The sequence below is a fragment of the Callospermophilus lateralis genome, chromosome 6 (assembly GCF_048772815.1).
Source record: "Callospermophilus lateralis isolate mCalLat2 chromosome 6, mCalLat2.hap1, whole genome shotgun sequence".
NCBI classification, from domain to species: domain Eukaryota; kingdom Metazoa; phylum Chordata; class Mammalia; order Rodentia; family Sciuridae; genus Callospermophilus; species Callospermophilus lateralis.
The window spans coordinates 112,589,741-112,609,422 of record NC_135310.1 but is presented as its reverse complement, the minus strand read 5'-3'; the positions used below and the strand labels follow the sequence as shown (position 1 = coordinate 112,609,422).

The 19,682-nt window shown below is 40.1% G+C and overlaps 1 protein-coding gene and 1 pseudogene across 3 annotated transcripts; both read right to left on the bottom strand.

Annotated features, from left to right (window-relative positions):
• Window positions 1-2,422: 2,422 nt before the first annotated feature.
• LOC143401971 (replication protein A 70 kDa DNA-binding subunit-like) lies at window positions 2,423-4,785 on the bottom strand (annotated as a pseudogene).
• A 4,579-nt stretch (window positions 4,786-9,364) lies between these two features.
• Mrps10 (mitochondrial ribosomal protein S10) lies at window positions 9,365-18,978 on the bottom strand. 3 transcript variants are annotated; one of them, XM_076858733.1, is made up of 7 exons: window positions 18,918-18,978; window positions 16,069-16,133; window positions 15,905-15,977; window positions 13,782-13,918; window positions 12,724-12,832; window positions 10,831-10,920; window positions 9,365-10,400 (listed from the first exon to the last, which is right to left on the bottom strand). In XM_076858733.1, exons 1-7 carry the CDS (start codon window positions 18,963-18,965, stop codon window positions 10,317-10,319), a joined length of 606 nt encoding a protein of 201 aa, XP_076714848.1. In that variant the 5' UTR covers window positions 18,966-18,978; the 3' UTR covers window positions 9,365-10,316. The 3 variants fall into 3 exon arrangements, with proteins under 3 accessions (XP_076714848.1, XP_076714849.1, XP_076714850.1); XM_076858734.1 differs by having other exon boundaries at window positions 15,905-15,974; XM_076858735.1 differs by lacking the exons at window positions 12,724-12,832; window positions 13,782-13,918.
• Window positions 18,979-19,682: the final 704 nt, after the last annotated feature.

Sequence of the window (19,682 nt, the reverse complement as noted above, 5' to 3'; positions counted from 1 at the left end):
CTTTGCCAGCCCTTCAAGTACTAGGGGAGTTTCTTCCATATTCTTCAAGGACTAGGGTAGGGCCAGTGTCCTCCTTGCTCCTTACCGTTGCTTCCTGATGGCTTCTTGTCTTTTCTTTCTCAAAAATGCCTGTCCCACAGGAGCCATATCTGACTCCACCCCCTGTTTACTCTTTCTGTTGACATCATTTCCTGGGGATGTCACATCTTGTCTCAAAGCAGCAAATATTTCAGTGACTTGAACATCCAGGCTGATAACTGACCACCCAGTCCTCTTAGTTGCAAAGTGTTTTTCTCCTCCCAACCTTGACCCCTGACCATACCCTTGTGGTCCAGGGCCTGTGGCTGCAGCATCTGGGAGCTTGTTAGACATGCAAATTCTCAGCACACCCCCCCAAGATGAATGGGCAGCTTTGGGGGTGGGGCCCAGCAATTTAGCAAACCCCAGCCCTCCTGTGCTTCTGACATACAATAACATACAATAACATTTCTCAGTTGAGAAATCAATGTTTGTTTTTTTTCAAAATTTTTACTTGTAGAAAGACACAATACTTTTATTTTATTTATTTATTCTTATGTGGTGCTGAGGATTGAACCCAGTGCCTCGCATGTGCCAGGCGAGCTACAACCCCAGCCCAGACATTGCCTTCTCTAGTCAGCCTCTCTAATGGCTTACTCTAATACCTGCACTGCAGTAATTCACCAATCTGAGTGACATTTCCATCTTGTTGATCTAACATCTGTCACCTTGCTCATGTCCTCCTTTCTTCCTTGTCCTCACCCCACTGCCCTGCGTGCTTGCTGTTTCCTTGACTTCTCTGCCCCCCCTCTCCCTCCAACTCCCTTGGCAAAACCAGGTCCTGGTCAATGCTTCCTACTGTGTACTAACACCTCACCGCACCCAGGAGGCTGAGCACTGCTAGAGATGATCCTAAAATCACGCTGGCTGCACCCACTTCAAATAATGGTGGACTTTCATGCTCTTCCCCGTCAAAGTCACTCTTCCTCTAGAAAAGACTTTCTGCCTCCACACCTTCCATGTGCGCCCATGGGAGCGGTGACCAAGTGGCATCCTTCACAGAGAGACAGAGGAACCAAACAGCAACTCTTCCCACCAATGTTTACCAACTTCTGTGTCTCTGTGCCCACATCCTCTGCTCTCTTCTGCTGCAGTGGAAGCAGCATCCCCTGCCCACTTCCTTACCTGTCTGCTCTGACACTTGCTTCCCAGATGATGTGTCTTTTTACCTACTAGACTTTGTTCTCACGATTCATCCTTTTCTCTTCTGCAGCCTCGATTTCTAACAGATCACACCTGTCAGCATTCATTTCATTAATATTACTTGAATGAAAACAAGACAATCTATCCTGACCACACATCCAGGACCACATCATGACTTTGGTGGGCCACACTTTTGTCTTCATGGGTCATTATGTAAAAATTAGATAGGTAAATATTAAAATTATATTTCATCACTCAGTATAAAAATGAAGATTGTGTTCATTTTGTCTTTGAAGGACTGGGCATCAAAGCCAGGGGCCTTCACATGCTAGGCAAGCACACTACTGCCAGGCTAACCCTGAGCCCCTTTTAGATTTTGTTTTGAGATAGTCTTGCTAAGTTGCTGAGGTTGGCCTGGAACTTGTGATCCTCCTGCCTCAGCCTCCTGAGTCACTGGGATTACAGTTGTGGGCCACTGCATCTGGCTCACCTTTTATTTTGATTTTAAAAGAAATTTAACTCAGGTGCAGTGGCTCATGCCTGTAATCCCAATGGCTCAGGAGGCTGAGGCAGGAGGAACACAAGTTGGAGTTCAGCCTCAGAAATGGTGAGGCACTAACCAACTTAGTTGTTACTGTTTTCTTTCTTTCTTTTTTTTAGTACCAGAGATTGAATTTAGGGCCACTCAACCACTGAACCACATCTCCAGCCCGATTTTGTATTTTATTTAGAGACAGGGTCTCACTGAGTTGCTTAGGGCCTTGCTTTTGCTGAGGCTTGCTTTGAACTTGAGATCCTCCTGCCTCAGCCTGAGCTAGTGGGATTACAGGTGTGCTCTACAGAGCCCGGCTGTTGTTACTGTTTTATGCCACTAAGTGTTCGATGTTTTCTAAGGTAGCATTAGATGTCCTGAACATTCACAAACCTGCTCTGCATCCTCTTACCCCTCTCTACCCTGAGTGACACATTTCACTGTTTGCAGAGTTAGGGTCAATTACTTGTGACATAGTTGCTGCTTGAAGATAACAAAATCTTAAAATCGACAAAAGCCTGAAGGCAGAGGGCGGGACCTGGGCTATGACACCTGCTGCTGATCCCCAGGTCTGACAGTTTGCACCAGAGCCCTCTGAGTACCTCGTCCTCTGCCTGGGTCCCGAGAGGCTCACAGAGGTGCTCTGACTGTGTAGGTGGTGCGGGGCTGTCATTGGGGGTGGGAAGAAACTGGCTCCATTTTAGCTGCTTCACACTCTGTTCGCCGACATCGCTGCATTTCTCTGGTGTTCATGGTCAGCCTTCTGCCATAGTCTCTGCAGTCCACGGGCTCCACGGCCATCATGGTGGCTTTAATTCGGCACCCTCTTGTAGGTCTGAAGTTTGACCCTGATTCTGAATGTGAAAGTTCGAAAGTTGGTGATCTGGAAAACTTCTTCAAATGCCTGCTCATTCCTCTCTTTTAATTCCTCAAGAGAAGCAGTGTTTTGTCCACGGATGGTTTCAGCAGACTCCTGGAAACAAGTCACTCACTGATTCTCTTGGAAATCCGTGATATTCACTGACAAGATCAAACTGGCAAATTCACTGTCACACTTTTCACAGTGGAATGATCCATTCTGTTGGTCAATCGCTTTCTCACTGCAGTCCTAGGTCAGGCAACCTGGTGCACACAGTTCTCTTTGCAAAGATACACCACTGTTGCCAAGAGCTAAGCTAGCCTGCCTTGTCACCCTGATCAGGTTCTCCCATTTAACCTCACGTAAAGGTTTTCCAGTTGGAGTTGCTCCCTCCTCCTTCTCCACTCTTTAGATCAAGATGTAAACACCATACAAGGCTTGTCCTTGTGAGTCGAACCATCCCCAGAGTTTAAAGGCCTGTGGGATGTCACAATGAGAGTGCTTGAAAACAGCATGGAAAGAAAGCTTCCCTCAGAGACTTCGGCTCCTTCCATGGCATCACGGGCTAGAACCATAGAACTTGTCAGCATCTTCTCCCCAGAGAGTAGCAGTCACTACTTGCCCTGACAAGTCCATCACAGAGATGCTTCTTTCAGCAACTTCTCTGTTGTTACACTTTGTTGCGATTTTAATGGCATCTTCATAGCTCTTGCAGATACAGATTATGTTCTCTATGACACCAATCCCTGTGATGATGACCATTGTCACAGGGCATGACTGAAATCTCATTTATTGAATGAGTCTTTTTTTTTGGACTGGGGATTGAACTCAAGGGGCACTCAACCACTGAGCCACATCCTCAGCTTTATTGTGTATTTTATTTAGAGACAGGGTCTCACTGAGTTGCTTAGCACCTGGCTTTTGCTGAGGCTGGCTGTGAACTCATGATTCTCCTGTCTCAGCCTCCTGAGCCACTGGGATTACAAGCATGTGCCATTGCACCCATTCTCATAGTCATTTTTAACAACTGAGAATTTTTTGTTAGTGATCTTCAGGGTGCATTTAGAGAAATAATACCCCTTGTCAACTTCAATAAGGGCAAGAACTTGTCCACTTGATCACTGAAAGCACTAGCTGTGATTTCATTACTTTTTTTTTTTTTTTTTTTTTTTTTTTTTAGAGAGAGAGAGAGAGAGAGAGAGAGAGAGAGAGAGAATTTTTAATATTTATTTTTTAGTTTTCGGCGGACACAACATCTTTGTTTGTATGTGGTGCTGAGGATCGAACCCGGGCCGCAAGCATGCCAGGCGAGCGCGCCACGGCTTGAGCCACATCCCCAGCCCCAATTTCATTACTTTTATCAACTATTTCTTTACAGAAAAGTTTTCCTTCTCCTCAAGAATTGCTCCAGGTTCTGGTTACACAGCATTGATAGTCCACTTGGACTGGTAAGGTGTGAGGCTGGCGATGGGTACCACTTTGGACTGTGTCCCCCCAGAAGGATGCAATAGACCAGTCCCTTCAGGTGTTCCAAATGTTTCTGAGGCACCATAAGCCTTAGATACAGTGGAAACCTCTCCGGAGCTCCCATTCTGTTGCTAGGGCTTGCTGGATGATGGATTGACAGGTGAGATGGGAGAAGGAACTTGCTGCTGCTGTGTCCTTCATGATAGGGCACTGGATTGACAAACTTCATCCCACTGTTTCAGCTGAGTTCAAAACTTCTAAGTCCATCAAAATAACTACTCTCCTTCCATCTTTTAGAGTGTTAGCAATAAATTGATGAATCTGGCAAATACAATTGTTGGACAACCCTTCTTCCTTAACAAGAGGATTCAATCCATCACACACAAGCAGTTGATAACAGGGTGGACTATTTTCTGTTGTTAAGGGGCAGATGTTGATGAACTGGCAGATGGGCTTTATAGATGCATCTCCCTGTTGCAGTGGCCCTCTTGCTCAAGCGGCCAACCATGTCCACAGCACTAACTTCCACCCGTGCTAGCCTTCCTTGGCTCTCCTGCTTCACTACGGGTCGGATTCTGCATCCTCTTCTTTATCCCTTATTCTCTCCTCAGCTTGCTCCAGCTGAGCATTCACCCTGTTGGTCCACAGAAAAGGTTTTTAAAGGTCTCCAGGGACCTACTTTTCTTACTTAACCTGCCAGATTCATCCTACTTCACCAAACCACATTCTTTTTCCATGCTCTGGGTTTCAAGGCCCTACACTCCTCTGAGTTCTCTCTGGCTTCACCAGCTGTTCATTTCCTCTGCCAGCCCTGCCGTCCCTTCACCAGCCTCTGAATACTCTAGGGTTGCCAGGCTTGTCCTCAGTACTCCTGCCTTCCTGCTCTCTCCCCTGATCTCACTCATTCCCTTGACAGTACAGACCAGTTACAGCCTGAGAGCTTCCAAATTTTTTATCTCCATCCTGAACCTTGCCCCATAACCCCAGGTGCTTGCATCCAAAGGCATACTAGATGCCAATATCCAGATTGCAAACTTAGCAAATCAAACTTGTTTCCCATCAATTCCTCCAACTCTTCCTCAGTCATTACATTTGATTAACTGCTTAGGCGCTCAACTAGGAATCATCTCTGTCCCTCAGAACTCATTTCACTCTATTAGCAGGTCATTCTGTCAGTTCTACCTGCAAACTGTATATATTGAGTCTCATCACTCCTCATCAGCGATGTTTCCAATTCTAGTCCAGGCCCACTCACCTGGCCCACTGCCACAGATCCCTAATGAGCGTCCCAGCCTGCTTTGGGCACTCTTTTACCCAGCAGCAAGAGCAGCATATTCTAAAACCTAAATCAGGTCCTGTTGCTCTCCTGCTCTAAACCCTCCTATAGCTCCCCATTTACATTGAGGATAAATTCCACACTCCTTCCCACCAGTGATGCACTCCTTACGTAACAATCCATCCTACTTCCATCTTCACATAGTGCAAACACACTTGTGAGTCAAACCATCCCCAGAGCTTAGAGGCCTGTGGGATGTCAGGATTCATTTATTCACAAGCTCATTCTAGGATCAGTCTTAGCATTTAATGTCCCTCCTGCTTGAGTTGCTCTTTGCCCACATCTTCAGAATTGCTTCCTTCCCAGGATTCTCCCCTCCTCAGAGAACTCACTCCCCCAAGGGGCCATTAAAGAAATTTTGACATTATCCTATTTTATTTTCTACATAGTTCTTACTGCTTCTGGAAACTTCCCTCCTTATTCTCTATATTCCCCACTACAGCCTATTCTCTATGAGGAAAGGAACTTCACTATGTGCACTACTGAACCCTCAGGTTTAGAAGAGTGCTTGACACATATAAGGAACTCAAGTCCTTTTTGAGTATCTGAGCAAAGTGGCAGGGTCAGTGCTGAATTCATAGGAGATGTCACTCCTTCCTTTCACAGCTCAACTCCTTCTGGATTCCTCTGAGCCCAGATTAGGGGCATGGGGATAGAGCACACGCCTGTTATCTCAGCAATTTGGGAGACCGAGGCAGCAGGATCTCAAATTTAAGGCCAGAATCAGCAACTTAGCGAGGCTGTAAACGACATAGCAAGACCCTGACTCAAAAAAAAAAAAAAAAAAAAAAAAAAAAAAAAAGGACTGGGATGAGTGATTAAAGTCCCTTGGTTCAATGTTCAATTCCCAATTCTAAAGAAAAAAAAAGCAAGCCTCATAATCAGGTACTTAAAAATAAAAAATAAAAAATAAATAGTGGGATTTTTGAACTGGAAGAGGCTTTGACAAACAATCTCCCCAGTTGTTTTCAAACTTTCTCATCTCAACACACCTACAATCACCATGGTCATTGGCAGCTGTAGCTTTCTATGGCCAGCATCTCAACTGGCTTCATGTGAGGGTGGCATGAGCTCTGTCCATCTCTTGGTGTTTATTGACATTTAAGCCACACTGTGGAGAAATAAAAGGACAGTACCAGCTCAGGAATGAAAAGCTGACTAAAATATATTATTCTTGATTATATTATTTCTTATATATTGATGTCTTAGATTGCTGTTACTGTAATAAAACATCTGTGACTTAAAAAAAAAAGACAGTACTTCTATTCAATAAATTTTGTGAATAAACTACATCATAGACTTTGGCTGAGGAATCTAAATTTTGATTGGCTTTTTATGTGGGTCAGTTGCCCATGACTTACCCTAAAAATACTGCTGAGCTACTGAAGTATAAATATATCATTTTTAAAGAGGATTAAAAATCCACAAAGAGAACTGATAGCTTGAAGAGAATAACAATAGTAAGGATTTAAGGAGGGCAGGGTTAGGAATTGAGAAAGGGATTTGCAAAGAACCCTGGGGATTGCAGGCAGTCAGCCATAACCCTGGTGCAGGAACAAAGGTGTGTTTCAAAACCACAGACCAGGGTCTACGGAGCCCCAGTCAGGCCTGGCCCTAAGCCCTAATGTCAGCCACTTCCATGCCATTGTCCTGGGGGCCCAGTAGGACCTGCCTTGCTGAAGCCCAAACTCTCATGCTGCCCCTTCACATTCGGGCCCTGTGCCAGCAGCAGGGTACAAACTGTGTATTCTGCTTCTTGCCCTTTTGCACATTTGACTTTTATCCCTTGGTTCTTTCCCCTAGTCAGTCTCTTTACTTCTAAGCTTAGAGGAAATGAGTATATTTTGCTAATGTGAAAAGGAATCAAACTTGGGATTTAGGTTTTAGTACTCTGCATTCATAGTGGTTGGGGAAGCTAAGGCAGGAGGATTCCAAGTTCAAATTCAGCCTCAGCAACTAAGTTGGGGATGTGGCTCAGGGGTTAAGCACTCTTGGGTTCAATCCCAGGTACTCCCAATCCCTGCACAAAAAAATCCTGCATTTAACACATTGACATTTAAGTTTCTCAAAGCCCCTTTAAGTAGACTCTAGGGTTGTCCCTGTCAATAACCTGAACTTAAATTAATTTCACCAATTTTTTGGCCTGTTTTATCCTCCCACTGAAAGGGCAACTGACTGCCCACATGAAGTTTAGCATGATATATGGTGTCTATAATAAGCATGTGACGGTTTCCATCTAAACTTCACAGCCGTACTCTAAGGTAAGTACTGTCTCTTCCTGGGTGACAATCCAAGGGCCTTTCCAGCTGGTTCTTAAACAATGCAGCACACCAGCATCTAAGGCATCTTCACATTGGTGCTGCATCTAGTAACAATGATTATTTATCCAATGTCTATTACCTGCCCAGCACTGCACAACATGCATTATCAGTTATCTAATTTAATACTCCAATCTTGATAAGTAGGTACTAGTTCTCACATTTTACTAATTAGTAAATTGAGGCTCTGACAGGGTTAAGTACTTTGCCTGAGCTTACAGCAGTTTGTGAGTCTGAACTCTTTATTAAATGTTTGACTCCAAAGTCCACATTTTCTCTACTCTACTACTCAATAATAGTGAAATAAATTTAATTTAACGCAGGAAAGAAATGCTTGTTGGCAAGTAGAAAGGTTAGGGGACTAGTGGTTTTAAAATAACTGTTTTATATATTTATCTTTGAAAAAACTGAAACTTGGCACTGAACTACTTTTGTTTAATAGTTATATCTGTAACTTTGAACAGAGCAGAAAATAATTATATTTGATATGAAGAAACATGCTTTAAATGAGAGAAAGCAATAATGAACTTAGGGCTACACCTTAATAAAAAATAAATCTTACTTTCTACCTGCCTTCTGGTTCATTCTACCATCAGATCCACCTATCTCAAGAAACCATGGAAAGTGAGATCTGGGTATTGCTTCTAATTTTCAGAATATGCATTTTACTCAGGACCAAATTTAAAACAAACATCCCCCCCCCCCCGCCCTAAACTCTTCTTCAGCCTATCAGGATAAGAAATTACCTTGTTTATACCAAAGAGACTTTGAATATGCCAAATACTTTGTTACAAAAGAAATATTGCTAATTTCTGCAACATCTGTAGTTAATTGAATATTTACCTTAAAATAAGGGTTTAACATAAAAGTTGAAGTGCTAGGATAAGCAACCTGGTTTACAGCATAATTAGTATGAAAACATCTAGAAATGGACATAGCCTTTGAAGGAGTCCTTTCTCACAGAGTCATTGTTGGAGGTGAGCACAATTATAACTGACTTACATTGCATATATGAGTGTGTATATGTGTATACATGCCAAAAAAAAAAAAAACAAAAAAAAAAACAAACTTACATATGGACCTATACTTATTTTTAAAGACCTGCCTTTTAAAATAAAAGTGTCTCACAAATTGCTGCTTTGCTAGATGCAGTCATTATCATATTGCTTCTATCTGATTGACTAGTTAATTCTGAGGCTTATACTTGGGATGAGTATGCTTTACACATTTGTGAATGACAGTCAATAACTGAGCTAAGGAGGTCATGGGGCACAGGCTATAGTTCTTTTCATGTTAATCACAATAAAGTAAGTTTGACACATAAGTAGGATATATTCAAAACACTGATACCTGACAGCAGATCAGTTTAAAGGGAAAAAAAAAAAAACCTGAGAAGTCATAATTACCCCAAAGATGTGAAAGAAACCACAGACACAGACCTGATTCTGCTGTAAAAAAGAAACAAAGCACCCTCCTGAGGTTGCCATACCAACTGTTCAGTCCATTGTACTCTTGCATCTTTCAGGGTTTTAATTTCATGGAAAAGTAGACATCTCCAAATAAAGCAAATGAAAGCTACCAAAAGGGCTTCCTACTGGAGACGAAATTAAGGAAAAATATTTATCTGGGCCTTCAATGTTTAAAAGACATTAATTCTATTCAATTACTGGTATTTACTACAGTAGTGAGTGCAAAGTTTAACAAATAAAAGCTTACTGAATGAATCACAGGATGAATGAAATGACACACATAGTAATTTCTTGAGAGCATAAACTCCACTGAATGAACCTTGGAAGCAACCCTGTAGGTGTTTGGGTTATGAGAGTTTAGTGAGTGTCATAAATGTGCTTCATCTGCTGCAGGTATATCCACATTCAAAAATGTAATGTTTAAATAAAGTCAATCTGTTGGTCATCACCGCCAAGGCAGCATATGCTAGCCTGCACGAAGATAAAGATTAAAATCTTTAACTGCTCAGTGTTAAATTAACCAAAGGTTCTCTTTTAAGGAAATTTAAAATTAAAAAAGTGTGTGAAAAAAACCACTCATTTTCCAATATGTGAAATACTATAAATTAAAATCAGTAGAAACTAATAATAGAACAATAGCAGAACAAAATATAAAATTTGACCCTTGGCCCAGAGTATCCAAGTGGTTCGCTTGTACTTTTTATTTTTTGTGGTACTGGGGATAGAACCCAGGGGAATCTCTCACGGAATCACATTTCTAGCTCTTTTCTTATTTTGAGATAGGCTTTCACTGAGTTGTTGAGGCTGGCTTTAAACTTGCTTCTGCTTCAGCCTCCCAAGCAGCTGGGATTATAAATGTGCACCACCATGGCTAGCTGCTCAAGTTTTTAAAACTGGAACGAAAACAATGACATGGATAAAAAAGAACAAAATGTCTTTTACTCCATTTCAGCCTGTCATTAAGTTTCCATTCCCTGTTTTCAACTGAACTGGGCAAGAGGACTCAACAGAGCAGTGATGAGGACTCCAGACTGCCTCAGCTGCAAGCACTCTCCACTCAAACACACACATCTGGCCCATTCTTCTTTCAAGTCCAAAGCGGCTCCCTGAAGCTTCATGACTTGCTTTCTTCTTTTTCCTCTGGTACTTGTTTCCAGATTGGCTCCTTGATGTGATCTGGTAATTGTTCTAACCATGTCTAAAAACAGAAACAAAACTATTTAAATGATCTTTGCTACAAAGTGAATTTGTTAATTTTTTTTGTTAATCCCCTTTGCCTTTTTGTAGGAGTCTAAAATGGGGAGAAGGCAACTTGATATATATAAGGCATTTGTTTTATATATATATATATAAAATTTATTTGATCCTCAGTGATCTCCAGGGATGGCTACACAATGTGGTCACCAAGTCCAGACAACTAGTAGGGAGGAAGACTTCAGAGATGGCTCAGTGAGGATGTGGGGGGATTCTGAGATTGCATAGGAATGGGTGAACCCCGAGCCATTGTGCACACACAGCTTCCAGTGCGACAGGTCTTCCCCTCCACTGCAGGGGCCAAGACCAGGCTGCGATATACCAGGCAGATACAACACAGGTATCCCCCAAAGAGGTAGAAATTCAAGTCCTACCTTTGTTATTTCCATGGCAACTCCTTCAGGTAAGTTTCGCTGAATATATTCCAAGTAGACATCTGCTGTGCATCCAGTTAGATGCTCTAACTAAAATATCAGACATAAAAACAGTTCATGCTATGCTGTTAAAGCAGAAATCTTAAGTTTTTTGTTTTGTTTTGTGGTAAAAATGAAGCCTGGTTTTCCCCTAAGAATTTTTTTTTTTTAAATGATGAAAGGGAATAGTATAAAGACCAATCCAAATAATTTAATAATTCCATTTTTTTTTAAAGAAGAGAGAGAGAGAGAGAGAATTTTTTTAATATTTATTTTTTAGTTTTCGGTGGACACAACATCTTTGTATGTGGTGCTGAGGATCAAACCCGGGCCACATACATGCCAGGCGAGCGCGCTACCGCTTGAGCCACATCCCCAGCCCTCCCCTAAAAATCTTTAACAGACTAAAAAAAGAAAAAAAAGAAAGTACATCCTTTGGCTGAACTAGATATGGGGCCCTAAAGTCTGCTTCTTACCAGATGCCACCCTAAAAGCCAGGGGTCCACAAAACATCAAATAAAACCAAAAAGAAACAAGACTAGATTACCAGATAAGGTTAGTTTATGATTTTTATTATGCTCTACAGCAAGATGATTCTGCTGACATACATAAAATTTTGAGTCTTTCTTTATTCTTTAGGGCTGGGGGTAGAGCTCAGTGGTAGAGGGTTTGCCTAGCATATATGAGGCCGTAGGTTTGACTCCCAATATCACAAAAGAAGAAAAACAAAAGGATTACTTAGACCTTTTTCCTTTAAAAGTAGGAACCATTTCTTAACATATTTGTGTACCACACCCCCCAGCTTTTTAAAAACAACTTTTTGGTAGTTGTAGATGGATACGATGCCTTTATTTTATTTGTTTATTTTTATGTGGTGCTGAGAATCGAACCCAGTGCCTTATGCATGCTAGGCAAGTGCTCTGCCACTGAGCCTTCTTTGCCATACTGGGGATTGAACCCAGAACCTCACACATGTTAGACAAGCATTCAAGCACCCTACCGCTAAGCTGCATCCACAGCCCCCCCGCCCACTTTTTTTTTATTTTGAGACAGGGTCTCACTAAGTTGCCAGGGCTAGTTTTGAACTTAAAACCTTCCTTCCTCAGTCTGCCTGTACTACCTTGCCTTGCTAACATATTTGTACCCTTAAATGTACAGTGCTTTCATGTAAAACACATATGCTTTTTAAAAAATGACACTTATTAATCATTCATTGTGTGATGGAAGTATTCTAAGTGCTTTACCCAAATACGTCATTTAATCCTCATGCTAACTTTATGAGCTGGGTTCATTATTATTTTCATTTTATAGATGATGCACACATCACACAGCTAGTAAGCACCAGAACTTGAACTTTTTAATACTGTCAGTCTGACTCCAGAACTCACAGCTTCCTTTAATAATAAAACTATACTAGCCCTAGTGAACACATAAATGAATAAGTTGAAAGAAAAACCTAATGCTGTATATCATCATCACAGAAAAATCCCATTAGATTGTGGAAATAATTATAAGTTGTATAAAAACTAGGATTTTGAAGCATGGAGCAAAATTATTCCAGTGCTATCTGATTATATAAAAATTAGCTGACATAAAAAGAAAAAAAAAAACTGGAGAGAAAAAAATTAGCATAATCTGCATTTATGCATTAGAGTAGTTACTACTATAAAGGATGGCTTGGAGTTTGGTTTTTCTACTATGTGGCTTCCATGAACACCAAAAAAGACATTTGCCTTCTACAACTAAAAGGTAGAGGCTGGCTAAAAGGAAGTCATGGTTAAAGGAAACTTATGATACATACTATTTTAAATTCTGGATACTTAAAAAATGCCTCAATGGGTGAAATAAACTCACCTCTAAACATCTGTAAAGTGTTCTCATTTCATACTGAACTCTGTGCTTTTTGAAAATATGCACTGATTTGAGAAGAGTAAATCGCTCTATTTTCTTTGGAGGTTCGTGTCTGAAATTAATGGACAAAATAATAAACTTAAGTTAAATGACATTAAAACCCATATCACTGATACCAAAACATGATTCCACAATTTTGTAGGTCAGGCTCAAACTCAATTATAGGTATTTACTAACTTCATTTGTCAGACTGTCATCTTTAACAACTACTTTTACAAAGCTCAGGCCAAAACAAACACCACAGATAACAATGGGAAGCTTTTCCCCTAGACTAAAAAAAAAAGCATTGGAAACAATTTGTGAACACATTCATACACTCATGTTTTTATGCCTATTGAGTCCCTTATTGACCAAATGCATGACCTGTGAAGAGCACAACAGTGTGGTGAATACAGTGGTCATGTCTGCTGTGTGTTGTTTGAGGAAAACAGATTATGTTGATAACCACAAAATTGTATTTTGTTTTGGGAAAAAGTCTGGCCTTCTGTTTCTGTTTGCCAGACTGGGATAGCCCCAAATAAGTCCTGTTCAACAAAGAAGGAGCAGGGGACAAGACAAAGGAGGCAGTTCTTCTTTACCCTGGAGTGACTCCAAAGCTATATGAAGCTCCCTACACATGCATGTACTCCTGGGTGAGTGGTGTTCCTTAGGGCACAGTGGAAACAATGGATGCATCAGACAAAAAGATCATCACATCCAAAGGGTCTGAAAGGTGTGTTTGTTCACCTACTCTACCTCCCTGCTTCATGGAGATTCATGGGCTTCTTGGGTCTGTTAATGTCAGTGAGATCTCTTTCATTTTCCTGTTTACTAATTCCAGTATTTAAAAGTTCCAGTAGACAGAAAGGGATGATCCTGTTTTGGATAACATGACAAACCTAAACAACCCATCATGACTTGTACCCCATTTTATGAGCTCAGAAGGATCTGGGATCAGCACCAGTTTCCTGGTTATTATACTACAGCAGCTACCAGATCAGATTAGGAAAAGTTTTACTTACACTTTAATAGAGATACCAAGTTCTTTAGCAGCAAGCACCGCAAAATATTCGTAACTGTCCAATACGGCCTTATCGTGGCCTTTTACTAAAATCGACAGACGTTTATATAATGTGTCTGGTTCATCAGAAATGGTTATCTAAAATGAAAAAGAAAAGTTTCAAGGGCTGGGAATACAGCTTAGTTGGTAGAGTGTTTGCCTTGCACGCACAAGGCACTGGGTTCAACCCCCAGCATTGCAAAAAAAAAAAAAAAAAATTTCAGTTGTGTTTCCTCTCATATTTACAATTAGAAAACTTAACATTTTATTCTTGACAAAAAAACTTTAGTTTACTAATAAATGGGAAGAAAATGCTGAGGAACATCTTAACACTGTTACTTAACTACCTACATGCTAGCACATTTAGATTTGCACAATGACCCTCAGAAGTTGTTAAAACACAGTTTGAATCAAAAGAACTTTCAAGGCAACCTACAAAATCATTAGCAGGACCTGCCAACTTAATAATTATTGAGCCTAATATTCACATTAACAATTTGTTATGATCTTTCTAGACATTTGTCCCATATGTAGTCATTTTATTCATGTACATGGACACCAAAATGGAACTGTATTATATACAATAAGAAATAATCTCAGGGTCTGTTAACAAAAATAACCTTATCAAAAGATCTGGATTGAGAATTACACTCTATTTGTAGTTGAAGGACAATGGGCAAACCTTATTTCACTGCCCCTTAGTTTTCTCATATAAAAACACAGTAATAAGAGACCTTGCTATAGCTCACAGCAAGGAAAAACTAAGAAAACACAAATTAAAGTGCTTATAAATTGTTAAACATTGTTATACGAACTGAAGCTATTTCTATTCATTTTTTTAATTAGGTTTTTTTTCATGTATGCTTTGCCTGCTTTAATATATATTACTCATGTCTAATTAAAATGTTATGACACTGACTATACCTATAACTTCTCTCTCTTCCACTCTAATACCCAAAGACCTTAGAAATAATGGATTTGACATTTCTGACTGTCTTCCCAAAGGTGAATTATCTGTATTTCATTCACCTGTTAAACCAGTAAATTATATTACTAATCCTATGATTCAGGGTTAAATTACTTCATCTCTAAAAAGATCTACTTACTAACCAGGAAGCTAGACATTTACTCTCAATTACTCCAAATGGAGTTGTTGAAAAAACAGGATATACTGATATCCTAAAGTTGGAGGACAATGTGGAAGTGCAAATATAGTCCAAAGATGTGTTCTGATTGATTCTTGTAGGGTTTTATTTTTAAATATTAGTTTTTGCAGTGCTGAGGATAAAACACAGGGTCTTGTACACACTAGGCAAGAGTTCTACCACTGAATTAAAGCCCTTGTAGGGTTTTAATTTGTTATGAATGTTAAAAATCAGGAGATTTCTTATTAAAATCTGGATATTAGTTTAGGTTGGGAGATTTGGTGATTAGGCCTCAGTAAGTCTGATTTCTGATATGGTCACTGTGGCTAGAGTAAGAAGTACAAGGACAGTATGCCACTGTGCCCACATTGCCACCTCTTCTTCCAAGCCTGTTTAAATGTACTATCACATGGGGCTGGGATTGTGGCTTAGCGGTAGAGGGCTCGCCTAGCACGGGCGGGACCTGGGTTCGATCCTTAGTACCACATAAAAAAAAATAAAAATAAAGGCATTGTGTTGTGTCCATCTACACCTAAAAAAATATTTAAAAAATAAAAATAAAGCACTGTCCAGGCCTAGACTCAGTACTTAAAATGAAAACAAAGGTGTGAAAGTTACAAGAAAAGTCCTTTTCCACAATATAACATCAAGTATTACAACTCCTCAATTATGCTGAGCTAAGAGTAAGACTACTCTTTACCACAGTTATGTGGGTTAAATAATGTGTTCTTTTAAGACTTATTTTGATACTCTGAAAGATAACACATGAACACCCAGGGACCCTGGAGAATATGCAAGAATATGCCTACTGTACATTTGTTAGTATTCCAGAATAATCTGTTTTTATTCATAATGTATTTGGAAAACAAACCCAAATGAAATCATAAGGAAAAGTTATTGATGATGTATCTTCTAATGCTAAGAAACAGGAAATACATACAATAGGTTTGGTCAAATCCTTTGGAACATCAATGTGAAGGTTTGAGAACTGTACCCACTTCATGCTGGTACTGCTATGAATGGGGAGAAAAAAAGAGAAAACCAAGTTAAAAAGCACACAGGCCCATTTTCTAGTTCAATTAGGCATGTCCAATGTATACTTACAGAAGAAAGGCACCATTATTTGCTGTACTGCTCTTAGAACTGTTTACAGACAAATTCCCCAAGCCCTTAAAAAAAAAAAAAAAAAAAAAAAAGTGGGTGGGGGGGCATATATTAGAATTAAAGTCAATTTCCAAACCACTCAGTTTCAACTAAAAATTAAAAGATACATGATGCTTCAAATAAAGGGATATCTGATTATTTCAAATGAAGAAATTTGGATACCTAAAAGGGAAAGATTAATTTCAGAATAAATAAGAGGACAATAGTTGAAAATTAAAAGCACTCTCAAAACACTAGAATCTCAACTCTCACAAGGAAAAAAAAATCTATGAATTAAACATGTGGACATTAAAAAAAAAAAAAAAAGCATCAAACGTGACTTTATTTTCCCACTATTTTTTTTTTACAGATTAACTGTACATCTGTGCCAGTGACCACACAATCCCCCTGGTGGAACAAATATTTTTATGCAATAAAAATTATCTTTATAATTTAATTTATTATTGTCTATTTAATTTAATTTATTAAGAGTTGGAATAAGTACCCTTCTTTTGAAGCCTCATGCATCTTTTCAAGCATATGCATTTCTTGGCTTGGCTAGGATAACTAGCTTATAAAATAACTGAAATACAGTACACACTGGAACTTGCACCCATTACTAACTGCTATGCCACGCGGGGCAACAATTCAGCAATGCCAAATCCTTTCTTGTTAGCACCCCCTGGTGGAACAAAACTTTTTTGTTCTAGGAAACTTAAATGCTACTCTATACTACCTGTTTTTCCTTGAAGCTTTCCTGATATTTAAAAGTGTACCTTGAGAAAGTAGGAGCACAAAATCCTCAAATACAATGAAGATGAAAATAACAAGTTGGCACAAGCAGAGCTTAATTAAAATAACCGATTGTCATTTAAGTGTTTTTTTTTTAATATATTTTAGTTGTCAATGGATCTTTTATTTAATTTACTTATTTACATGCAGTGCTAAGGATGGGACACAGGGCCTCACACATGCCAGGCAAGCGCTCTATCGCTGAGCCACAACTCCAGCCCCAACTTAAATGTTTTAAAAACCTATTCTTATTGTTTTTCTTCTCTTTACTCAAGTTGGTGACAATTCAAAACTTTCTATATTCTCCCTTGGCTCATGAGAAAAAAAGAAAATGAAAAGGAAATTAGGCAAATACAAGGTAGCAAGAAGTATGTGCCATTCTTCACACACAATCCCAAAGAAAACTTCCTCCTTAAATCTATGCCAGTGACCACACAATCCAGTTGTGCAAAAAAGGAGATATCTAAGGAATATGACCCTTCTTAGTAATACTCTTCCTCTATAAATCTCAGCTTTTAACAGCTGCTTAAAGTGTTGTTACATCCACCAATCAACTTAAGTTCTTAAATTTTCTTTTTGCTCTCTTTTTTAAAAATTTGAGAGGGCAAAATGTGGTGGCATGCACCTAAAACCCAAGCTACTCAGGAGGCTGAGATAGGAGGATGCAAATTTAAAGCCAGTCTGGGAAATTTACCAAACCCCTGTCTAAATAGATAAATATATACATAGGGCTGGGGTGTAGCTCAGTGGTAAAGTGTCCCAGGGTTTAAACCCTAGTACAAAAAAAATTTTTTTTTTTTTTTTTTTTTTTAAGATTGTGTGTGATTGGGGAATTTTGTCTGGATAAGTTCATTTTAGCGCTTCAAAAATCTCCACTTCTAACACCATCTAAAAAACAGTGGTCCTCAAAGTGTGGTCTGAAGACTGGGGTAGGGGGACGTCTCTGAGACACTTTCAGATTTGGGAAATCAAAACTATTTTCATAATAAGACTAATATATTATTTACAACTTGTCTCATTCTCTCACAGTTTACAGTGGCATTTTCTCAAGGATGAATAATGTGTGATACAACAAAATGCAAAAACAGATATAAAAATCCAGCAGTCTTCTATTAAGCCAAATATTAAAGATCTCTGTAAAAGTGCAAAACATTGCCACTCCTCACGAAATCTGCTTTTGTTTTGGAGAACACACTTCTCATAAAATGTTAACTATGTTAACACGTAAAGAATTTTTAGTGTTACTCCTCCCTCCCGCTACTGGGGATTGAACCCAGGGGCGCTCTACCTCTAAACTACATCCGCAGACCTTTTTATATTTTATTTTGAAACAGGGTCTCGCTCAATGGCCTAGGATGGCCTCGAACTGGTGATCCTCCTGCCTCAGCCTCCTGAATAGCTGGAATTACAGGCGTGCACCACCGCGCCCGGCTTATTAGAGTTACTTTTTAAACGGGTATTTTTAAGATTCTCAGTTTTATTTTTGCAAACCAAAATATAGGTAAGTTAAGATTCACAAAACCGAAAATCTCTTTGGGGTCCTTATCTCCAAAAGTGGGACGGGGTCCTCTGGTTAAAAAGCCTGAGAACCGCTGCTTAAGTTTTTGTTTCTCTTCCAAAGAAACGTGTGGAGGATATCTAACCCACTCTGCCGACTTCAGAGACCCTCCTCTAAATCTCCCAATCCCCGGGCTGTCAGGAAGATGTCCCACTTTAGTTGGGGACTGAGATCTAGCGCCGGGTCAGCGGCTGACTTTCGCGAGGCAGTTTTCCGGTCTTCTCGGAGCCTGTGGAACATAGGACGTTCACTATTTTTTCCAGCCCTAACGTTCTCGTTCCTGTCTTTGCGCGACAATTAGAAATAAAACCAAGGCTTTTCTCATCACCTTCCTGCAAACAGCAGTCCGGGACGAGTAACAGATATCGGGGAAGACTCCTGACGGGCTGGACAGGGGGTGGCAGCGGGAATTAACCACTGTCCCCGTCGGCCCGCCCAATCTCCCCAAATCTCTCCTTACCTGCCAGAGGTGCCGGCACAGAGCCCCAAGCGCTGTCCGCGCCGCCATCTTGCTGCCCCGAACTTCCAGAAGAGCTTCCGGGGTCACCGGTGCGTCCCAAGACCATAGAGTTCGATGAAAGGAGAGAGTACGTCCCCGTGTTCCGCCACAAGAACAACCATAGAGACGTGATTCCTTGATTTTGAGGAGTGGATCGGCTTCCTGATTGCAATCGCGTCTGAGTAGAATTGCTTGAACCCACGTCTACCTAGTAATCAAGTTCCATCAGTATTTTCACCTCCAAAACATGCTTGTCCTATGGGGTTCTGTGAGGTTGGAGGCCAATACAGCAAAAGTTATGCTTGGAAAAAAAAGCTACCAACTACTGAGCCCGAATCCTAACCGTTTATCTTATTGCAACAGACTTGTAGTTTTGTTCCTTAAACTTACCTTCCTTCCCTACACCATCTGGAATTCTTGTGCCCCAGGTATCTTATATAGCTCCATCTTACTAATCTTCCTAAAACATTCATTTCCTTATGTTACTCTAGTGGACGACAATGAATGCCTTCACCTACTAAAACGAGCCCAAATAGTGCCTAGTTCTTAATGTCCACAGTAGTTTAATTTGGTGAATCAGATTTGCTGTAATAAAATTTTCTTTCATTTGTGCAAATTTCTAAGCTTTATTGTTTTCCAAAGTGCTTTCACATAGGCAATTTAATAGGAAACTTGAGATTTACAATTAGGAAATCTGGATTGTAATAATCTCTGGTTTACCACTTA

Excerpts from the sequence above, each read along its gene's own strand:
- Mrps10 (XM_076858733.1), bottom strand. The coding sequence starts at position 18,965 with ATGGCGGCGCGGACAGCGCTTGGGGCTCTGTGCCGGCACCTCTGGCAG. Across the intron at positions 12,833-13,781 it reads CTTGGTATCTCTATTAAAGT|ACACGAACCTCCAAAGAAAA; the intron begins GTAAGTAAAACT and ends CATTAATTTCAG. Across the intron at positions 10,921-12,723 it reads CACTTTACAGATGTTTAGAG|TTAGAGCATCTAACTGGATG; the intron begins GTGAGTTTATTT and ends CTGATATTTTAG.